The following is a 22,578-nucleotide window of genomic DNA, read 5'->3' on the forward strand; positions in this document are numbered from 1 at the left end:
GTGGGAGCCATCCCTGAGCCCGTGGGTAACCTGGAGCCTCTGGGGCATTTGTCCCCAAGCCAGGAGTCTGCCTGGGAATGCCGGCTGCAGCCAGTGGCTGGAGGACATTAGGAGTCTGTGCCCCAAGGTGGGGGACGAGGCGCCTGGTGCTGGGCAGGCTGAGAGGGGGTCTGGATCCTGGAAGTCACCCAACTCTCAGGCAGTGGGGCCCACCCCACTCCATAGTCCTGGGGGTGGCCAGCAGGGCCCCTCTCCCCAGCGGACTGGCCTTTGCAAGGAGGAGCCTCATCACCAAGAAGGGGCTGGAGCCAAGTCTGGGACCCCATGGCAAGGTGAGGAGTGGCTAGTTTTCTGACCAGCTTTCTGTTCGGGGGGACCTGCAGAAGCACGTCAGCCCCCAGCCACCGTGCAGAGCCCACCAGGTGCCATGCGCACCTCACGTGTTCTGCTCCTGTTGTCTCCTAGCCTGGTGCAGTACCCAGCTTAGAGCCCTGAGCAGGCCTCAAGAAGAGATGTCAGTGCCACACAGGGCTGCCCCCTCTCCCCATGAGGCCCAGGGCCCCTGCTGACTGGTCCTCCTGAGCCTCTGCTCCGTCTTCTTCCTGCCTTTCCCTTCCTGATCACCAATGGGGCCACCTAGCAGAGTGGGACAGCCATGAGGCCCCACGCCCTGAGGCAGGTGAGAGGGGCTCTCAGCTCCTCTGCCAGCTGGAGAGGCCAGGGTGTCCACCCCATGCCTCTGTCCTGTGAAGCCCTGGCTGAGAGGAGGAGGGACTTAAGCTGCTGCAGGTCACACCTGGGAGGCCAGACGGACCATCCCTCCCAGCTCTGCACCCCCTAAGTTCAGGCTGCCTTATCTCAGCCCTGGGCAGCCCCACCCTCCCCTGGGCGGCCCCAGGTACCCTGACTCACAATCTGCACCCCAGCCTAATTGCCCCCCTTCTCAGGCATCATGCTAGAGGCCCTGGTCAGAGAGCCAGCGTCCCTCCCACCTCTCGTGGCAGCCCCTGGCATTAAGTGATGCCCCACCAGGCTGCGAACTCCCTGGGAAGGGGCTCAACTTCAAGGAGGGAGGGGAGATGAGTAGGAGGAAGATGTGAATGGAGAGAAGACGGTGCCCTGGGAGAGAGTGAGGGCGGGGCAACAGGGGCTTCACTGCCCCACACCCCTGAGGCCAGATCTTAGACCCCAATCCCTGCTGGCTACCCAGGATGCCATCCCCTCTCCACCTCACCAGGACATCCAGGCTTTGGCCGGCCGGACTGGCCAAGCCCCTGGAGAAAGGCCTGTGCTGCCCTGTCCAGGCAGGGTCCCTCTGCCCACAGACCCCCGCCAACCGGGAGGACTGGGGCGGCATGTGTCCTGGTGCCCCGAGGTACCCAATGCGGCCAACAGACAGAGCAAGACTCAGGAGGCTGCAGTTCAGCTTTATTCTCATGCCCCTCATGTCCAGTTAAGGCTCAAGATCAGCCCAGGCCACAGTCCCCCAGTACTGGGACTCAGCTCCCCACCTGGACAGGGCAGGGGGTTCTCTTGCCAACTCCTGCCGGCCTCCTTCAGCTGGGGGATCCCCCAGAGACCGCTGCCTCAGCGGGAGCCACCTGGAAGAAGCAGAACCCCGGCCTGGAGCTGCTCGTGGGGGCCAGCCGTCCCCCCTGTCCACACACTCGTCCCGGCTCCATCTCCGGGCCCCGGCGCTGACCGTGGAGGATCTCAGGGCCCAGGCCTCCTTGTCCAAAGACTCCCCTTGGGGGCCCTGGCTCCCTGAGCTCTTGGGCTGCCTGGGGCCTCCGCTGACACTCCAGTGCCGAGAAGGCTGCACTCCCAAGCCTGCTGTCCCCACGGCGTCACTGGCTGAGGGACGGGGTGAGGGGACGTTTCTCCGGTTCCTGTACCTCGGGGCCTAGAGGAAAAGGCTCAGCTCAGACCCGCCTCCCTCAGGAGGACTCCCAGAGTCCCAGGAGGCCCACAGGCTCGAGCACCTTCTGCCCACCCCCAACCTGCCAATACCCCCCGCTTCCAGCTGCACCACGCCTGCTGTTCCCTCAGCCCGGAATGCTGTTCTCGGGTATGTCCACACGGACAAACTCTCCCCTCCAAGTCTTTGCTCCAATTTCACCTCCTCTCTGAGGCCCACCCCAGCACCCCAGTTACTAAAACTCCAACCAGCCTGCCCAGAGCTCCTGAGCTCCTGACCCCTCCCCTGCTCTCCTTTCTTCCCAGAGCATTAGCGCCTCCTGATGGTCCAGCCGGGTCTAGGGCTGAGCTGCCCAGGGCGGAGCTAAGTAGGTGAGATGGGGCTGGCCTGTGACATGCTTCAAAGACCTACTGTGTTTTTTTGTTTTTTGTTTTTGAGACAGTCTCACTCTGTCACCGAGGCTGGAGTGCAATGGCGTGATCTTGGCTCACTGCACCCTCTGCCTCCCAGGTTCAAGCGATTCTCCTGCCTCAGCCCCCTGAGTAAGTGGTATTACAGGCATGGGGCACCATGCCTGGCTAATTTTTGTATTTTTAGTAGAGACGGGATTTCACCATGTTGGCTAGGCTGATCTCTAACTTCTGGCCTCAAGTGATCTGCCTGCCTTGGCCTCCCAAACTGCCGAAGACTTACTATGAAAAAAATCACGTCTGGCTGGGTGCAGTGGCTCACGCCTATAATCCCAGCACTTTGGGAGGCCAAAGCAGGTGGATCATCTGAGGTCAGGAGTTCGAGACCAGCCTGACCAACATGGTGAAATCCTGTCTCTACTTAAAAAAATAATAATAATAATACAAAATTAGCCTGGCTTGGTGGCCCATGCCTGTAATCCCAGCTACTTGGGAGGCTGAGCCAGGAGAATTGTTTGAACCTGGGAGGCAGAAGTCGCAGTGAGCCAAAGAGCGAAACTCCATCTCAAAAAAAAAAAAAAAAATCACGTCTAATAGCTCATTCATGATTTTTACACTGGCTACATGCTGAAATGGTAATAGCGTAGGCATATTGAGTTAAATGTTATTAAAACCCATTTTACCTGTCTCTTTTCACTTTTTCTGGTGAGCCTACTGGAAAAGTTAAAATTATCATGTGGTTCACACCATATTTCTGGTGGACAGGGCTGTTGTAGATAATAATTATTTTTAGGCAAATTGTTTACTATCTGCCTCCTCACACCAGAACGTTCCCTGCTGTGTCCCCTGCCAGCACGTCACCTGGCACTTGTTAAAGGATCATTGTCAAATGAGAGAATGGATGAATGAGGTTCTGCCAGGAGCCCCAGGTGGTACAAAGAATACTACTCCTTCCGCAGGCCCCCACTCACCCTCTCGGCTGGCATCTGTTTCGTGCTCCTGGAGGGTCTCAGCGGAGTTCTCCCATCCCACACCAGGTCCTGGGAGGCACAAGGCAACCACTGGGCCCAGGGCCAGTGCGGAAGTAGACAGAGCTTGCAGGAGACACAGGGGACAAGAAGGAAGCCTCCTCCCCCAAGGAGCTGGTGGGTCCACAAAGAGTTGGGGGGCTGGCTGGTACAGTGACCCTTGTCCCTCACCTTTGCTGTGGGAGATGGGTGCCCCCAGGGGGCCTGGACGGCGCTGTCGGAATCGTTGCCTAGGGGTGTCCCCAGGGCTGAATGACTCAGAGCTTCGCCCCACCGGGAACCTTGAGCTGAGTTTCCGCCGCTGCCCGCCTGCCAAGGTCTCATCCCGCAGGCAGAGGGAGCTCTGGGCCCGGCGCATGGGTGCTGGGGAAGGGGACCCTGCAAGAGGCACATGCAGGGAGGGGGTCAGACGAGGGGAGTGGGGGCTGAGGCTCATGCAGGGAGGGGGTCAGACGAGGGGAGGGGGCTGGGGATCATGCAGGGAGGAGATCAGAGAAGGGAAGGGGGGCTGAGGATCATGCAGGGAGGGGGTCAGACGAGGGGAGGGGGGCTGAGGCTCCTGCAGGGAGGAGGTCAGAGAAGGGAAGGGGGGGCTGAGGATCATGCAGGGAGGGGGTCAGAGGAGGGGAGGAGGCTGAGGCTTATGCAGGGAGAGGGTCAGAGGAGGGGAGGGGGGGCTGAGGCTCATGCAGGGAGGGGGTCAGAGGAGGGGAGGGGGGGCTGAGGCTCATGCAGGGAGGGGGTCAGAAGGCTCATGCAGGGAAGGGGTCAGAGGAGTGGGGGGCGGAGGCTCATGCAGGGAGGGGGTCAGAGGCAGAGGTGGAGGAGGAGCCAGGCAAATGAGGGGGACAGCAGGACACTGGCCCTGTGCTGGCTTTCGTACTAACTCACTGCATGACCTTGGGCAAAAGCTTCCCCTCCCGGGGCCTCAGTCTCCTCATCTGCAGTCTAGGATCAATGACCTCTCCCTAGAGTCCACTGCACCTCCCAGATCCTGGGCTCCGCTGCGGATGGGGCAGGCTGGGTGGGGGACAGCACAGGCAGGAGGGAGGTGTGGGCCAAGGGTGACCCTGCAGGGCCCAGGGCAAAGAGCCCCTGGTGGCATCAGGGCAGGCTGGGCAGGCCTCAGGGAAGGCCAATGGGGTTACGCATGCAGGCCAGGCAGTGAGGCAGGTGCCAAGGTGGGGGCGGAGGATGTGGGGCAGGGACCATCCTGGCCACCTGACCCTCAGACCCACCTGTCCCATCTGCCTCCCTGCCCTCAGGAAGCTCCGTCTCCGGGGGGCCCCCCAGGCTCTCGGTGCTGCCAGCCCCATCGGCCCCCAGGCGCAGCCCCCCAGGGGGGCCCCCCTCCCGCCGGGGCCGCATCAGCCTCTTCACCTTGTCTGCCAGCCAGCTGCCCTTCCTGGGGGCAAGAGGGCACAAGAGGGGGTCAGGACAGGGAGGAGGGAGGGAGCAAAGGGTGTCCTGGGGATGGCAAAGGCCAGGTTGACCTTCATGGGGCCTGGACCTGAGCTGGGCCTGGGGTCAGAGGCCAGGGCAGGGGCAGAGGTTAGCAGAATGTCCAGCCTGAGGGAGGTGACAGGGCTGCTCACTTGGTCCGGGGCAGGGGCCCAGGCTCCAGCACGCGATATTGGTCCATGATCTTCTCCACGAGCTTCTGCTTCTCGCGGCGCAGGGCATTAAGCTGGTCCCTGGCAGGAGTGAGAAGGGAGAGGTGGGTGTGAGGCCCAGGGAGGCCGAGGCAGTAGCAAGGCACAGGCTGCAGTGAGGATGCACTGGTCCCGTGCCGCAGATCGGACTGACCTGGAAGGTCAGCTCCAACCCTGTCCCTAGGCCCTCGCTGAGGGATCTCCCCAGGAACGCCCAAAGGGGATGCAGGCCCCACCCCGCTCCCAGGCGGCCCACTCACAGGTACTCCCGCTGTTCGCGGTGCAGGTGGTCCCGGCTCTCCAGGCTGCGCTCCAGGAGCTCCCTGTTCTCCCGGCTCAGGGCCTGAACTTCAGCCAGCAGCTGCCGGTTCTCCTCTTCCTGGGCACTTCGCAGCTGTGTCAATAGCTGGCAGGGGGGCAGCATGGCTTGGGGGGTGGGACCCAGCTCAGGACCACCTGGGTCTAGGCTTTCTGCACCCCCACCCACGCCCATAACCCCGCCGGCCCTCCAGCCACACCTCACACTGCGTGGTCAGCCGGCAGGCGCTCAGGTCCAGCTGCTGGTTGGACTCGCGCAGCTGCTGGCTCTGCATCTCCAGCTGTGCCCGCTCCAGCTCCAGCCGCGCCAGCCGGCCCCGTAGCTCCCCGCGTTCACCCTGCAGCTCACCCCGCTCCCGAGACACCTCTGCCAGCAGCATCTGAGCCCTTGGGAGGCAAGGAGAGCTGCTCTCCAAGGGACCTGGGTCCTCAGTCTGAGTGCTGGCCAGAGGAGTTATGCCAGGGAGGGGAGGCCAGGCAGGACCCCACACCCCTAACCCACTTTTGGGATGGGGCCACTGAGAGCTGCTAGGGGCTGTGGCAGGGCCGGCACCTGTCGTGCTCGCTCTGAAGCCTCCGCAGCTCCTCCTCCAGGCCCCGCTGCCGATGCCCATCCTGCATCAGGCGTTCACGCTCTGCCAGCAGGGCCACCTCCTGTGCCTCCACGCTGGCCCGCTGGGCCTGCAGCTGCTCATGCCTGGGACGGACAAGGGGCTAAGAGGGCTGCGTGAACCTATGGCCACCACAAGCAGCCGGCTGGACTATCTGGACCCGGGGCAGGGGGGTCTGTCACCTCCTACGCATAGGTCCCCCAGGGGAAGCCATTGGGCAGAATGCCATGCCAGGTGCCCGCCACTCCCAACAGGTAAACCCCACGGGGAGCCCAGCCCAGAAGTGTGGGGAGCACAGCTACCCCAGAGGGCACAGCAGTGGCTGGGGCATCACAGAGCGGAGGTGGAGGTGCTTCCTGATGGGGAGTCAGACCTGCCGAGGGGAATCTTCTCTGGCAGATAGGGGGTGCCAGGGGAGGAGCTGGGCGTTCGGTGATGCTCACCGGCCCTGCAGCTCCCGGTGGGCCAGCTCCAGTGCCCGCATGTTGGCCTTGAGGTCTCGGTGCCGCACCAGCAGTCCCTCTAGCTCGGCCTCCTGCCGCCGCTGCAGCTGTGCCAGGGCCTCGTGGTCCCGAAGCAGGGCCTGCTGCTGCCCACGGGTCTCCTCCTGGGACTGCCGTGCCGCCCGCACCTCCTCCTCCAGCACCTCCAGCTTCCGGTGCAGCTCCTGGCCCTGAATCTCCAGCACAGACTTCTCGGCCTAGGATGGAGGAGGGAAGCAGGGGCTGCTGGGGAGGAACCCCTGGCTGGAAATTGAGTGAGAGGCGGGGGGCGAAGGGCAGAGGGTAGGGCCCAAGACAAGGAGAGAGCTGTGGAGGAGGCAAAGGCTGGGGGCACAGCAGGCAGTACAAGCCCCAGCCAGAGGCTGATGGTGAGCAGGGGAGAGGCGGCAGAGGCTGGCTGGGCCAGGCTGTCCAGGAGGGGCACAGGGCAGAATGGGACTAATGGCGCCCTGTGGAGGGGAGGGCTGAGATGGTGAGAGGGCAGGGCGACATGGCTGTAGATGTGGGGGCTGGTGGCAGGTAGGAGGAGACAGCAGCAGGGAGGATGGTGCAAAATGGTGGCTGGGGTCAGAGGACAAGGATAAATGAGACTGGGGAAGAAGTGGGGAGCTGGGATAGAAAAAGGCCACAGGACGATCCAAAAGGGGCAGGAGGGGGCAGTACATGGGCAGAGATGGGCACCCGGGCCACCACCCACCTGCAGGCGGCTGCTGTGCTCCTGCGCCCGCTGGCTCTGCAGCAGCAGCTCCTGGGCACGGCCCTGCAGGCTCCCCAGCTGCCCCTCCAGGTGCTGCAGCTGCCCCTGCAAAGCTGCCTTCTCTGCCACCAGCGTCGCATTCTGCCCAGAAGTGGGGGTTAGCGGTAGCCAGGTGGCGGGGGCACCCCCCAGTGCCTACCACAGGCCCACGCTCACACTGCATGGGGCACCCCCACCCCCGGGCCCACTATGGGCCCTCACTCACACTGCACGGGGCACCTCCCCAGGACTCACACTGCACAGGGCACCTCTCCGCCCAGGGCCCACTGTGAGTCCACACCCACACTGCACGGGATACCCCCCAGCCCAGGGTCCACTGTGGACCCACACTCACACTGCAGGGGGCACCTCCCCAGGGCCCACTGTGGGCCCACACTCACACTGCGCTCCACCTCGATAAGCCGCACGTTCTGGGTCTCCACCAGCCGAGGCTCCGCACACTTTTTGGGCCCCAGCCCTGAGGGGCCCTGGCGCAGCTGCAAGGAGAGTCCCTGGGAGGTCATGCGGGGCAGCCACAGTGCCTTGGGGATGCCGCAAGGACCTGCGCTTATGGGCCTGCCCTGCCAGCAGCATTTAGCCCGGTCCACCCCGCCCCAATCCCATGCCTTCCCTTGGATCCCACAAGTCCCTGCTCCTGGTTCCTGAAGCTCCACCGTCTCCACCCTGCCCTTCTCAGCTTCTCTCTATCTGCGGTAGAGCCTTCTGCTCATAACACCTCTCCATCCCACTACTCCTCTAAGCCTCTTTGGTTTTTGGTTTTTGGTTTGTTTTTGTTTTTGTTTTGAGACAGAGTCTCACTCTGTCACCCAGGCTGGAGTGCAGAGGTGTGATCTCCGCTCACTGCAACCTCCGCCTCCTGGGTTCAAGCAATTCTCCTGCCTCAGCCTCCCGAGTAGCTGGGACTACAGATGTGGGCCACCACGCCCGGCTAATTTTTAGGGTTTGTTTTTGTTTTTGTTTTTTTGGATTTTTTTAGACGGAGTCTCACTCTGTCACCTGGGCTGGAGTGCAGTGGCGCGATCTCGGCTCACTGCAATCCCCTCCTTCCGGGTTCAAGCAATTCCCCCGCCTCGGCCTCCTGAGTAGCTGGGACTACAGGCGCCCACCACCATGCCCAGCTAACAGCTAATTTCTTTTTTTTTTTTTTTTTGTATTTTTAGTAGAGACGGGGTTTCACGGTGTTTGTCAGGATGCTCTCGATCTCCTGACCTCATGATCCATCTGCCTCGGCCTCCCAAAGTGCTGGGATTACAGGTGTGAGCCACATGCCCAGCCTGATTTTTGTATTTTTAGTAGAAATGGGGTTTCACCATATTGGTCACGCTGGTCTCGAACTCCTGACCTCAGGTGATCCACCCGCCTTGGCCTCCCAAAGTGCTGGGATTACAGGCGTGAGCCACTGTGTGGGGCCTTCTCTAAGCCTGTTTCAACCCCACCTTCTCCACAAAACCTTCCCTGATTGACTCACGTGCACTTGCTGGGTATCTTGCTGGGTGCCACCCTCCCAAGCCCCTGCATGGCCTCCTCACAGCCCGTGGCACCTAGTTATTGTCACCTGTTTTCTTGCCTCTATCCTGACTGGACTGTGAGCTCCCTGAGGATGGCAGCCTGGGATTGGGCCCCACCACCACCCCACCCTCCGTATGGAGCCCGCACACAGCCTGGGCATCAGAAACCATCGCTGGCTTCCTTGATGCCAAGCACTGAGCTCCCTAGACAGTGGGGGACCTCGGGTGAGACAGGCGGAGCAGTCATCCACAGCAGAAGTTCTGTCCATGTGCAGAATGGGGAAAATGAGACCCCGGATAAGTCAACATGGCCACCTGACTTCCAGCACAGTGCTCCCTCCAATAGGCCCCACATGGGGAGTGAGACAAGTAGCTAGCCAAGAATCCAGGGGCAAGACCAGGAGCACAGATGACCCTGGCATCTGCTTATGGGATGGAGGGCAGTGTGGCATGGCCCCCAGCTCCCAGGCTGGCAGGCATCACCTGGAACAGCTCCTCTTCCAGCTGCAGGGCCCTGGTCTTGAGCTCCATCAGCGCCTCCTCCTTGCTGGTCGCCGCCGCCTGCAGCTCAGCTTCCAGCCGCTGCTCCAAGCCCTGGTACCTGCCAGGAGAATCCTTGGCACCCAGCCCCACCCCACCCTCGCCCTACCACACCCCTGCTCCCTCATTCTTCCCCTCAGCCCTGTCCCCACCTCTGGTGCTGGCTTTCCTGTTCTCGCAGAAATTCCCGGCGCTCGAGAGCCGCCTGCTCCAGCTCACGCTGCAGATGCTCCAGCCGGGCCCCCAATTCCTTGCCCCGCACCACAGCTTTCTCCAGCTCCTGAGGGCAGGCAGAGCAGGCTCAGGGCAAGGGGGCAGGAGACAGAGGCCTGAGAGTCGAGAGAGCTGCCTTTCTGCCCTTGACCTGCCATCCTGGCCACGTCTCGTTAAGCCTTTGGGCTCTACTTCCCCATCTATAAAATGGGAGCAAAGCCTGGTGCCCTCGAAATTGGGCATGAAAGAGCTGGGGGTCATAAGCCTGGCAGGGCATGAGGAAGGCCCCTGGGCTAGGAGTCAGTGACACATGTTGGGCAAGTGCCGTCACCTCTCTGAGCCCACGGTTCTTCACGTGCGCAGTGAAAGGTGGACGTGCCCGGTGGGCTGCCACCCCAGCCATGTGACAGCTAGACAGCTAGAGAGGCTCAGCAGAGGCGGGTCTGGTGAGAGACCTTGGCTACAGGGAAAAGGCCACGGAGGGCTGACGGGACAGGAACTCGGGAGTTAACAGTGGGGGCTGGGGGGCTGGGGAGCAGGGGGTGCCAGGATGCTGCCAGCCAGGTGACCTGTGGCCTTTGGCGGTTGGGCTGCACCACTTTGGAAGGAGACGGGAGGCCCATTCTGGCCTGTGGGCCCCAGAGGGAGGGAGACCAAACCATTCTGCCACGTGGGGGGCCTGGCAGGATGAAGCTTCGGAGACAGCCGGCCATGACCAGCTGCCAGCCAAATCCTGCCTTGGAAGCCAAGCCTGCAAGCCTTGCTGCTGAAAACTACCTTCCTGGCTTAATAACTGCACCTAGGCCTTGCCCAAGGGGCACTGCACCTCCTGACACCCTTGGCCACCACCTCTCCCTGAAAAACTACAAGTCCCATGAGGCACTGCTGCCTGGCTGGCTGACAGCCACTAGCGCAAGTACTGGGGTAGGAGGCATGGTGACTAGAACCTCCCGCCCAGCCCCTGCCCTGCCCTCCTCCAGGCCCTGGCCACAGCCCTCCTAGGGCTCCCTCCCCCCAGCCTGGGAGGCTTCCCCACCCAGTGGACAACCTGAGAGGCCCCTGGTTCCCCGACCTCCCCCTGGCCAGCCACCTTCTCCTGCTCCAACCAGGAAATCTCACAAAACTCCCCTTTGGCCCCAGTTTCCCCCACCCTCTCAGTCCTTGGAGCCGGCTCTTCCAGCCCACCAGCCCTACCCTCACCTTCACTGCCTACCTGCTGCCATTCCCTCCCATGGAACAGGTCCATTCTAGGTGCCAGGCATTGCCCCAAGTTCCCTACGCTCATTATCTTACAGGATCCTGTGAGGCAGGTACAATTTTTTTTTTTTTTTTTTTTTTTTTTTGAGACGGAGTCTTGCTCTGTCACCCAGGCTGGACTGCAGTGGCGCGATCTTGGCTCACTGCAACCTGTGCCTCCTGGGTTCAAGCAATTCTCCTGCCTCAGCCTCCCGAGTAGCTGGGATTACAGGTGCGTGCCACCACACCCGACTAATTTTGTATTTTTAGTAGAGTCGGGCTGGAAAATATACTAAGTATATTTTGTATACTTAGTAGAGCCATGTTGGCCAGGCTGGTCTCGGACTCCTGACCTCCGGTCATCTGCCCACCTCAGCCTCCCAAAGTGCTGGGATTACAGGCGTGAGCCACTGTGCCCGGCCGAGGCAGGTACAATTTTTATTCTAGTTTTACTGGTGAGAAAACTGAGACTCAGAGAGATTAAGTAACTTGCCCCAAGCCACACAGCTGGAAAGTAGGCAGGTCGCCCAGCCAGACAGCATCTCAGCCATACCCCACAGAGTGGACCCCAGAGACGGTCTCTCACCTTCCCTCTCACATTCGCCAGAACCTCCTTACCCTGGGCCTATCTTGCACAATGCCTGACCCCACTTCTACCCAGCAGTGTGCTCCCCACCCCCTATCCTCATAAGGGATCTCTGAGCAAATTACTCTTCCTCCCTGAATTTCAGGGTCCTTGTCTGTACAGAAATGGGACTGGAAACTGCCTGTGCAGGATGACTCAGTTCCTACCTGTGTTGCAGTCTCACAGGTCCCCTAGCACTGGGGCCCATTGGCCCAAACACCCTTCCTGGAGCCTTTTCACACGCAGACCTGACCACTTTGCCCATTGGGGAGCCTTCAGTGACCGCCCAGTCCCCCATGGCAAAAGCCCTAACCCCTTCCTTAGCTTGGAAGGAAGCTGAAGCCATGCCCAAACACTGGAGTGCTAGCTTCCTGGTCACTGCTGTGTGCCCAGAGCCTGGTACAGGGCCTGGCACCAAGAAGATGCCTGTAAACATGTTTAAATGAATAAGTAAAAGTGTGTTGGCCAGGCGCGGTGGCTCACGCCTGTAATCTCAGCACTTTGGGAGGCTGAGGCAGGCAGATCACAAGGTCAAGAGATCGAGACCATCCTGGCCAACATGGTGAAACCCTGTCTCTACTAAAAAGTCAAAAAATTAGCTGGGCATGGTGGCGCTTGCCTGTAGTCCCAGCTACACGAGAGGCTGAGGCAGGAAAATCGCCTGAACCTGGGAGGTGGAGGTTGCAGTGAGCCGAGATCATGCCTCCAGCCTGGCGACAGAGGGAGACTCTGTCTCAAAAAAAAAAAGAAAAGAAAAGAAAAGAAAGAAACTAGCCAGGCCAACATGATGAAACCCCATCTCTACTAAAAATACAAAAATTGGCCGGGCGCGATGGCTCACGCCTGTAATCCCAGCACTTTGGGAGGCCGAGGCGGGTGGATCACAAGGTCAGGAGATCGAGACCATCCTGGCTAACATGGTGAAACCCCGTCTCTACTAAAAATACAAAAAATTAGCCGGGCGCGGTGGCGGATGCCTGTAGTCCCAGCTACTCAGGAGGCTGAGGCAGGAGAATGGCGTGAACCCGGGAGGCGAAGCTTGCAGTGAGCCGAGATAGCGCCACCGCAGTCCGGCCTGAGCGAAAGAGCGAGACTCCGTCTCAAAAAAAAAAAAAAAAAAAAAAACAAAAATTAGCCAGACGTGGTGGCGTGTGCCTGTACTCCCAGCTACTCAGGAGGCTGAGGTGGGAGAATCTCTTGAACCTGAGAGGCGGAGGTTGCAATGAGCCAAGATCGCCCCACTGCACTCCAGCCTGGGCAACAGAGGGACACTCCGTCTCAAAAAGAAAAAAGTGTCCAGTCCTTCTCTCACCCCCACTCCCATGCCACCCTAGTCAGCTTCCTCTGCCACTTACACCATGGTCACTGCCTCCTGATAGCCCCAAGCTCCCCTGTCCACCAAAGTGACCCTTCTCAAGCCCAGCCCCACACAGTTCTGCCCTGGCTTTCCCTGCCTGGGGAGGGAGGACCAACACATTCAAAGCTGGCCCTCATCTCCCCTTCCTCCTGGGCCCTGAGCATTCTTTTTTTGTTTGTTTGTTTCGTTGGATGGTGTTTGTTGGTTTGTTTTGAGACAGAGTCTCACTCTGTTGCCCAGGCTGGAGTATAGTGGCACAATCTCAGCTCACTGCAACCTCCACCTCCCAGGTTCAAGCAATTCTCCTGCCTCATCCTCCCAAGTAACTGAGATTACAGGTGCCTGCCACCAGGCCTGGCTGATTTTTGTATTTTTAGTGGAGGCAGGGTTTCACCATGTTGGCCAGGCTGGTATAGAACTCCTGACCTCAAGTAATCCACCCACCTCGGCCTCCCAAAGTGCTGGGATTACAGGTGTGAGCCACCACACCCGGCCCCTGAGCGTCTTTAATGCCTTTGTCTTTGCACATGCCATTCCCTCTGGACAAAATGTCCTCCCCACCTAGTGACACTGTGGTCACTCCTCCTAAAGCCTCCTTGCCTCCACTTGGGCATCAGCTCACCCTCCCACGGGCTCTCGTAGCACTTGGCTCTGAATAACCAGTGCTTGAAGACTTACAACATACCCTTGCCAGCATGAACCAGACCTTTACAGCTACTGTCTCCCAAGGTCCTCCTAAGACCGGCCCAGGTGGCCAGGAATAGTACCCCTGTTTTACAGAAGGAGGCCTGGGGTGGAGGTGAGTCGACTGCTGCAGCCAGAGAGCCAAGATGTGCACCAGGCAGTCCCACCCCCTCCCACAGCGCCCCCATCACACAGTGGACATGGCTCCGTGCCCCAGGCCAGGCACACCTTTGGAAGGCAGGGGTGGACTTGGCCTTTCTATCTCCAGCCCCAGCTCGGTGCTGGGCACCCACCGAACAGCTGCTGATGGAATCAGTAACTCCCAACAGCCCGGAACCCTGCTTCCCAAACCCAGTGGTGAGCCCCGACCTGACCTACCGCCTGGAGGGCCTCCTTCTCCCGGCGCTCCTTCTCAGCCTCCTTCAAGTGCTGGCGGCCCTCGCTCTCCAGCGCCTGCATCCGTTCCTCGGTGGCCTCCGACTGGGCCCGCAGCCTGGACCCCTCACGCTCCCACTGCCTCCGCTCCCGGCCCGCTGCTGCCAGCGCCTCCACCAGCGCCTCCCGTTCCTGGGACGCAGCCTTCAGCTCCCGGCCGGCAGCCTCCACTGCCTCCCGCAGCCGGGCTTGCTCCCAGGCCTGGGCCTCTGCCTCCCGGTGGGCCTCGGCCTCTGCCCTTCGCGCTTGGGCCAGCTCCTTGGAGAGGCGGGCAGTCTCCGTGTCTTGGGCCTCCAGCTTGCGGGCCTGGGCTTCCAGCTCAGCTCCAAGGGCCTCAGCCTTTCTCCTCAACTGTGCCACCTCCTCCCTGAGGGCCTCCTGCTCTGCGACACCACTGGCCAGGCTCTCGCCTGGGATTGGGCCTTCCCAGGCCTGGACCTCAAGAGCCCCTTCTGACTTCTGCTGTGGTTTTTGCCAGGCTGGGTCCCCGACCGTCCCTTCCAGCCTCTGGTTATGCTCTCTGGCCTCTGTTTGTCCCGTGGCCAGGTCCAGGCCCTGGTTTGGGCCCTCCTGCTCCTCCAGCTGCACAGAGCTGGGCTCCGAAGGCCCTGGCTTGTGCTCAGGGCCCTCCTGTCTCAACCCCCAGGCCTCAGGCACCAATTCACCTTGGGGAGCCTCTCTTCCGTTGGTCTCTCCTCCCAGTAACTGCGGGGCCTGAATTTTGGTCCCTGGACTCTGAGGTGGGGCCACAGAGGCAGGGCTCTGGAGAGAGGATCTATGGCCAGCCTTCTCCGGGGACTCCTGTGTCTCCACAGGAGAGCCTGACTCTTGGGGGGACCAGTCTGAGGCCTGGGGGTCCATGGCAGCTGTCTGAAGGGAACTCTCTGCCTCCTGTGGGTCTGAATCAGGTGCCTGGGGACACTCAGCTGACCCCTCGAGCACTGAGTCTAATGCTGGGGGAGCCAAGTCCAAGGCCTGGGGGCCTCCATCGCTTGCCTTCTGAACCAAGCCCTGAGGGCTGTGGTCGGAGGCCACAGGAGTCTGGGGAGCCTTCTCCAGCACCGGAAGCACAGGGTCCTCTCTTGGCGCCTCCAGCAGGAGGTGCTGAGGGCATAGGAGAGGGACAGTCAGGCCCAGGGAGGGACTAGGGGAAGGGCCGGCCAGGACCCTGGGGGAGGGGACTCACCTGGCCCCCTGGCTGCCCCTGAAGCACCTGAAGCAGCCCCCGAAGCTCCCGGTTCTCCCTCTCAAGTGTCCGAAGCCGCCCAGCCTCTGCCTCCCTCACCTCATCTTGCAGCGAGGGGGCCGCTCCTGCCAGGGGTGCTGAGGATGAGAGATGAGGTCAGGACCCCTCCCTTACTGCCTGGCTCCTCACATACACACCCCAGAGGCTTGGGGGAAGGGAGGAAGTCAGAGGCTCTCCCCAATACACCTGCTGGAAAGCATAGGCAGCCCCCACCCCAGCCCCTCCACTGGGGTCCCTCACCCTCCCCAGGGGATCCTGGAGGTGGCTCCAAGCTCCGCTGAAGCTCCAGCTCCAGCTCCACATTCTCCTCAGCCAGCTGGTCCACCTGATGCCGCAGAGAGTCCAGCTCCTGGGGGTGAGGGCAGGGTCAGACAAGCCCTCCACACCGTGGCCAGGCCAAGTGTGTAGGTCGGAGGGTCACTAGAGGTCACCAAGAGCAGAGGTTGCAGGAATCACTAGGGACCCCTAGGGAATCGATGGGGTCATGGGGTGACGGGGCAACCCAACTGGGATCACTCTGGCGACCTTACCGCATGGGCCTCGCCCAGCCGGGTCCGCAGCAGCAGGTTCTCGCGCTGGGTCTCGTGCAGCCGGGCGCAGCGCTCTCGGGCAGCCTCCAGCTGCTCTTCCAGCAGCGCCTTGGAGGCCTCCAGCACCCCTGAGAGCACCCGCTCCTCCTGGTGGGAGAGCAGGGAGAACCGGTAGCCAAGCAGCCCCCATGCACTCCAGGGCCTGAGGGTCCCAAACTCCTTCCCCTCAGCCTGTCACAGACCCTGCCTCCCTCCCCCACCCTGCACCCCATCAGTCTCTAGGCCCCGCCACTCTCTTCCATCTTCTTCCCACCAAGATCTCTTCAGGTACTTTCTCCCTCGCCCCTGGCCCCGCCCTTTGTGCAGGCCCCGCCCTTCTGTCCATGCCCCGCCCCTCCTCCCCAGGAACCGCCTTCCTTCCGAGGCTGCATCACTTACACAGCCCCCACCTCTCCCCTCCACCTGCCCCATCCTCTGGAGGCCCTTTCCCAGACACCACCTCCCTGAATTTGTCCTCACCCATATCTCCACCCGTGACTGTCCCCTCCAGAGAACCTGCCTCTCTCCCCTCGGGACCCAATCTCGCCCCTCCTCCTGGCCCGCCCCCTCGCGCACGCCCCGCCCCACGGCCCCGTCTCCGCCTCACCTCCAGCTGGTTCTTGCAGGCCTCAGCCGCCTGCAGTCGCTCGCGGCAGCGCCTCAGCTCCTCCTGCAGGCGGGGCAGGCGGCTGGCCCGCTCCCGCAGCGCCTCTGCCTCCTCGCGGTACAGCTCGGCCCGCTTGGCCTGTCCCGACAGCGCCTGGGCCTGGGCCAGACGGTGTGGAGCTGAGAACAGCCAGCCGCGGGCCAGAGGGATTAGGGACGGGAAGGAGCCGGGTTGGGAGGGAGGCAATGGGACCGGGTGCGGGGAGGTTAAGGAATGCCGCGGTGGCGGGGAGCATGTGAGCGCACCTCCTGGCGGAGCCTTCTTATTTCGGCCTCCAAACCCTGCACCTCGGCCTGGGAGTCTAGCTGCAGCTCGGCCTTCTCCTCCCTGGAGGGAAGGGGAGGCTGGGGAGGGTCTGGGGGCCCACAACCCCCAGCCCTTCCCAGGCCTGACCCCTCCTGTAGCCACCAGGGCTAGGGTCCCATCCAGGCTTAATCTGCCCCTCTCCACTCAGTCCCCTTCCCAGGCTGCACACACTCACAGCTCCTGCCGCAGACGCCGCAGCTGAGCCTTGGCGTTGGCCAGCTGCAGGGCCAGATGGTGCGAGGGGCCCTCAGCGGGAGCCCTAGAGGGAGCCTCAGGCCTCAAGCAGAGGGGTTCTCGCTCCAGCAGCAGTTCAGCCAGCCGCTGTAGGTCAGGGGTCAAGGGTCAGGACTAATTTATCCAACGCCTCTGCACATCGACCCCCAACCACAACGCCAGACATGGGATTGTGGTCTGGGGTCTTGGGCCATCTGGTTGTGACATCCCCGATGGCCCAAGACCTCAGACCACAACCCCATGCCTGGGCCCCAAACTTCCATCTCCCTTGCACAACCGGCTCCCTGATGGTCCTCCAGTTCCCCAAGCTGAGTCCACGATGCTCCTGCTGCCCCTACCTGGACCCCCAGGTCACGCTCCCGTGCCAGCTTCGACAGTGTCCCCATCAGGCTCCGGGACAGCATCTCCAGCTCGGCAGGTGCCAGCTCCCCAGGCTCTGGCCCAGACAGTGCCAGCACCACGCCGGTCCCCGGCTGGGTCACCTGGGGCGCAGGGAGAGCAGTTCAGTGGAAGCTGCGGTGTGGCAAGGGCGTCCCAGGTGCCATACCAGTCTGGGCTGCCGACCCGTCTCAGTACCTCCTGGATGGCAGCGGCCAGCTCGCTCTGGACCTCGAGACTGAGGCCCTGGATGTGGCGGATGAAGAGTTCCCGGTGCTCACACTGAGGGGAGACAGGAAGGAGAGCTGGTGCAGGATCTCCCTCCTCTGCCGCCAAAGCTCGACCCTAACCTTTCCTTCCCACCGCCGGCTCACCTGTACTGACGCTCCCAACAGTAGCCGAAGAACGCCTTCCAGCTGCTCCACCGCTTCTTCTGCAAGGCACATGCCACAAGGGGTTAACTGGGGCGGGGAAGGTAGAGTAGTACGGGGGCAGAGGCAGGAGGGGGTGGGTGGGGAGAGCACCTGAGAGAGGGTCGAATCCCAATGTCTGGAGGTCTGGGGGTGGCGACAGGATCAGCAGCTGCAGCTCCTCCTGGAGGCAGAGGGGCAGACTATATGAGGGGCCTTCCCGAAGGGGCTCCCCTTCCCCTCCCGTCTCCGCCTTTCTCTCGAGACCCCTTACCTGGTAGAAGTCCCTCAGTCGGCCCCACAGGTGGTTCAGGTTCCACACTCGCCAGGCAGCAGGTCCGTCAAGGCCTCTGAGCATCCGAGGTCCCCCTCGGGAGCTGGGGGCACTATGGGCCGGAGGTGGGCTCGAGGACCCGCCTCCGGTCAACAGGCCTCGCCCACCGTCCCTCAGGCCCCGCCCACTGCGCATCAGGCTCCGCCCACCCGCTTCCCCTCCCCTCAGATCCTTCCCCGCCACCGCCCCGGCCCGATGCCCCTTACATGATGCCCAGCACCCGGAGGAGCAGGGCCCCATCGCTGAGGCGCAGGAATCTCTTCTCCAACCAAAGGGGCGGCTCTTCCTCCTCTTCCTCTTCTTCCCCCTCCGACTCCTCCGCCTCCCCGACCAGCCCGGCCAGTCCCAGCGCCTGTGAGGAGCCAGAGGGGTCAGCCGACCAGCAGAGTGAACCCTGAGCCCCTCCGACCTGCCCCAGTGAGCCCAAGCACCCCTTCTCACCCGTCCTCTGAGTGCCTCTGTCCCCTCTTCCCTCACCACAGCCCCCCACACCATATCTCCATCCCCCACATTTGAACCCAGCCCTCCCCCCCGGCCTGGCTCTGCCTCACCCTCCCCCGGCCAGCGCCAACACCAGCACCAGCCCCTGGCTGGGGCTCACTTCCCCTCCCCAACCCGCTGCCACCTGCCCCCTCACCCAGGTAGCCAGACTCCCACTCAGGAAGTCTCTGAGCCTGGGCCCCTTGCCCCTCTCCATGCCAGGGTCAGGGTGCCGGTCTCGCTGTGGCAGCTGCACCTGCCCTGAGAGGAAGAGGAAGTCCCCGAGTGGGGGATCCCGGGGCCAGCCACAGACACCCTGTGCAGCTTCCTCCTTCCGGGTGCAGGCGGGCCTGGGCAGTCTGAGTCCTACCTCAGCCCCCACCTCACCTCCCTGCATCCTCCCAGCATCTCTGCAGGGCTAGCCCAGAGGTTGGCGGTGGAAGGCCCAGAGCTCCCCTGGCTCCATGGGCAATGACCAGACAGCCCTTCACCTCTCTGGGCCTTGTTTTCTCAAACTGAAACTGGAGAGGATGACCCCAGCCTGCGACCTTCAAGGGCCTCAAAAGGGCTCTGGGCCTTGCTTGGTGAGTCTGGGCACCCGCACACCCATCTTCCCAAATGCCAGGCTTCACTCACTACAGCATCGTTTCTTTTCCCTTCAGTGTTTCTCAAAGTTACCCAAACCACATCCCCTGGGAAGCCTGGTTCAGATGCTCCTCCAAGAAGCCTCCCCTGAACCCCAGACAGAAGGGAGCATCACTCCTGTCACCTCACCCCACCCCATCCTCTATACACTCGAGACTGTTGTAGCTGTACTAGGTGCTATGAAGGGGAGGGGATTTGACCTTGGCAGGATGATCAGGGAAGGCATCCTGGAGTAGGCATGAGATCAGGGATGGCTGGGTTAACAGGGCAAAGTGGAAAGGAAGGGAGGGTATTCCAGGCAAGAGGAACAGAATGTGCAACTGCTCTGAGGCAGCTGGAAGCATGGTCAGCATAAAGATTGGAAATTATGCATGTTTTATCTACTCCAAGATGCTTAATGTTCACATTTCACTTTTTTTGTTTTGTTTTGTTTTTAAGAGACAGAGTCTCAATCTGTGACCTAGGCTGGAGTGCAGCTGCAAGATCACAACTCACTGCAACTTCAACCTCCTGGGCTTAAGCAATCCTCCTACTTCAGCCTCCTGAGTAACTGGGACTATGGGTGTGTGCCACCACACCTGGCTAATTCTTTTGCTTGTTTTTTGTAGAAACAGAGTCTCACTGTGTGTGGCTGGTCTCGAACTCCTGGGCTCAAGTGATCCTCCTGCCTTGGCCTCCTGAAGTGCTGAGATGACAGTGTGAGCTGCCTCACGCAGCCCCCATTCTACACCTCTGAAGTGAGTTTACATGGTACAGTTGTTGTCTGGCTAGCTGCAGTCCCAACATCACTGTCAGGACCCACACCTAAAAAGCACCAGCATCAAATCCTTCAGAAGAGTGTCAGCAGCTTGGAAGAAATCCTAGAGGCAAGCAGAACCCTTTTTAGCCCTGGGACTCAAATGGTGGGAAACCCCAGGGGAAGGGAACCAGGCTTGTCAGTGACACTCCCTTTTTTTTTTTTTTTTTTTTGGTGAGACGGAGTCTCGCTCTGTCTGTCACCCAGGCTGGAGTGTAGTGGTGCAATTTCGGGTCACTGCAACCTCCGTCTCCCGGGTTCAAGCGATTCTCCTGCCTCAGCCACCTGAGTAGCTGGGATTATAGGCACCTGCCACCACGCCCAGATACTTTTTTGTATTTTTAGTAGAGACGGGGTTTCACCATGTTGGCCAGGCTGGTCTCAAACTCCTGACCTCAGGCAATCCGCCCGCCTTGGCCTCCGAAAGTGCTGGGATTACAGGTGTGAGCTACCGCCCCCAGCCTGTCAGTGACACTCCCAGAGCAGAGTGAAAAGTCGGCTCCATTTCCTCTGCACAATTGCAAAGCTGGCTTAAGAGCTCCTGGCTGTTTTATGGCTGTTTTATGGAATGTTTGCAGCAGTACTGCTCTCCGTAGAACTCTCAAGGACTCAGAGAAGGAGGTGGCAGAGAGACACAGACATCACGACTCTCAGACCAAAAATGATTCACACGAGTCGGACTCCAAATGTGAAGGAGTTTTCTGAACATGGTAACCAATTTATTTTGCTTCTATTATCCTTTTTGTGTGTGCATGAGAAATATATATGATGAGAATCTACATTTAAGTGAAACAGAGCTCTTTCGGGAAATATAAAAGAAAAAGTCTAGTGATGAAAAAACCTTGGGACATCGTTAACTGGCAGCATTCTCTTTTCTTAGTGACATTTTTATAATCGATGACATCTTAGTTTTTTTTGTTTTTTGTTTTGAGACAGGATCTCTGTCACCCAGGCTGGAGTGCAGTGATGCAATCACAACTCACTGTAGCCTCAACCTCCCTGGCTCAAGGGATCCTCCCATCTCAGCCTCCTCAGTATCTGGGACCACAGACATCCACCATCCACCCGACTAATTTTTGTATTTTTTGTAAAGATGGGGTTTCACCATGTTGCCCAGGCTGGTCTTGAACTCCTGGTCTCAAGCAATCCGCTTGCCTTGACCTCCCAAAGTGCTGGGATTACAGGCGTGCACCACTATGTCTGGCCAACATCTTAGATTTGATGAAATATGGCGTAATAATGACATCATAGCAAACACGGGCTTCCCTTGAGCTAGGCATGGTTATAAGTGCTTTACACTTACTAACGTGTTGGCTCTGGACTAGTCTGTGAAATAAGGACTATGGATTATCTCCATTTTATAGAGGAGGGAACAGAGAGGTTAAGTAATTTGCCTAAGGTCACACAGCTTTTAAGTGGCAGAGCCAACTAAAAGAAGGCAGTGGGGCAAGAGCGCAAGGAGCAAGGGGCACCTATAGTCAAGGTGAGCTGGGCTTGACCACGCCACAGGAAACCACGCAGGATTGGTAGCAGAGGAGCACAGCCAGCTGTTCAGCCCTTTTGAAATGCCTCTGGAAATGGGAGTGATCCTCTCGTTGTTGCCAGAATTCCAGGTGTTGATGCCCAGCACAAGCCTTCATTAAATGTCCCAGGGGTGATTATTATTATTATTATTATTATTATTATTATTATTATTGAGACGGAGTCTTGCCCTATCACCCAGGCTGGAGTATGGTGGAGCAATCTCAGCTTACTACAACCTCTATCTCCTGGGTTCAAGCGATTCTTCTGCCTCAGCTCCCTACAGAGCTGGGATTGCAGGCATGCGCCACCATGCCTGACTAATTTTTCTATTTTTTTTAGTAGAGATGGGGTTTCACCATGTTGGCCAGGCTGGTCTCAAACTCCCAACCTTAGGTGATCTGCCCACCTCAGCCTCCCAAAGTGCTGGGATTACAGGTGTGAGCCACCACACCCAACCTGATTATTATCTTTAGTATTAATAATATCAAGGATCAAGGCCGGGCATGGTGGCTCACGCCCATCATCCCAGCACTTTGGGAGGCTGAGGCGGGCGGATCACCTGAGGTCCGGAGTTCGAGACCAGCCTGACCAACATGGAGAAACCCAATCTCTACTAATAATACAAAATTAGCCAGGCATGGTGGCTCATGCCTGTCATCCCAGCTACTCGGGAGGCTGAGGCAGGAGAATCGCTTGAACCCAGGAGGCAGAGGTTGCGGTGAGCCAAAATCGCACCACTGCAATCCAGCCTGGGCAACAAGAGCGAAACTCCATCTCAAAAAAAAAAAAAAAGAGAGAAAGAGATCATGTCTTTCGTGGGACATGGATGGAGCTGGAGGCCATTATTCTTAGCAAACTAATGCAGGAACAGGAAACCAAACACCGCATGTTGTCCCTCATAAGTGGGAATTAAATGATGAGAACACACGGACACAAAGAGGGGAACAACAGACACTGGGGCCTACTTGAGGGTGGAGGGTGGGAGGCGGGAAAGGAGCAGGAAAAATAACTATTGGATACTGGGCTTAATACCTGGGTGACAAAATAATCTGTACAACAAACCCCCGTGGCATGAGTTTACCATATAACAAAGCTGCATGTGTACCCCTGAAACTAAAATATAAGTTTTTTTAAAATTCTATACCTGGCCAGGCACAGTGGGAGGCCGAGGTGGGTGGATTACCTGAGGTCAGG

General features: G+C 59.8%; 1 protein-coding gene across 1 annotated transcript; it reads right to left on the reverse strand.

The window, feature by feature from the left end:
- Positions 1-64: 64 nt before the first annotated feature.
- CCDC88B (coiled-coil domain containing 88B) lies at positions 65-18,074 on the reverse strand. The gene is made up of 25 exons (XM_024254789.3): positions 17,880-18,074; positions 17,720-17,789; positions 17,570-17,628; positions 17,394-17,477; positions 17,156-17,299; positions 16,759-16,904; positions 16,523-16,604; positions 16,218-16,376; positions 15,572-15,718; positions 15,282-15,390; positions 14,982-15,118; positions 13,739-14,899; positions 9,398-9,525; positions 9,189-9,306; positions 7,578-7,673; positions 7,138-7,278; positions 6,381-6,637; positions 5,880-6,023; positions 5,527-5,713; positions 5,269-5,414; positions 4,952-5,050; positions 4,595-4,761; positions 3,528-3,734; positions 3,300-3,368; positions 65-1,903 (listed from the first exon to the last, which is right to left on the reverse strand). The coding sequence occupies exons 1-25, from the start codon at positions 18,072-18,074 to the stop codon at positions 1,848-1,850; spliced, it is 4,308 nt and encodes a 1,435-aa protein (XP_024110557.2). The 3' UTR covers positions 65-1,847.
- Positions 18,075-22,578: the final 4,504 nt, after the last annotated feature.

Source organism: Pongo abelii, chromosome 9 (assembly GCF_028885655.2).
Source record: "Pongo abelii isolate AG06213 chromosome 9, NHGRI_mPonAbe1-v2.0_pri, whole genome shotgun sequence".
NCBI lineage: Eukaryota > Metazoa > Chordata > Mammalia > Primates > Hominidae > Pongo > Pongo abelii.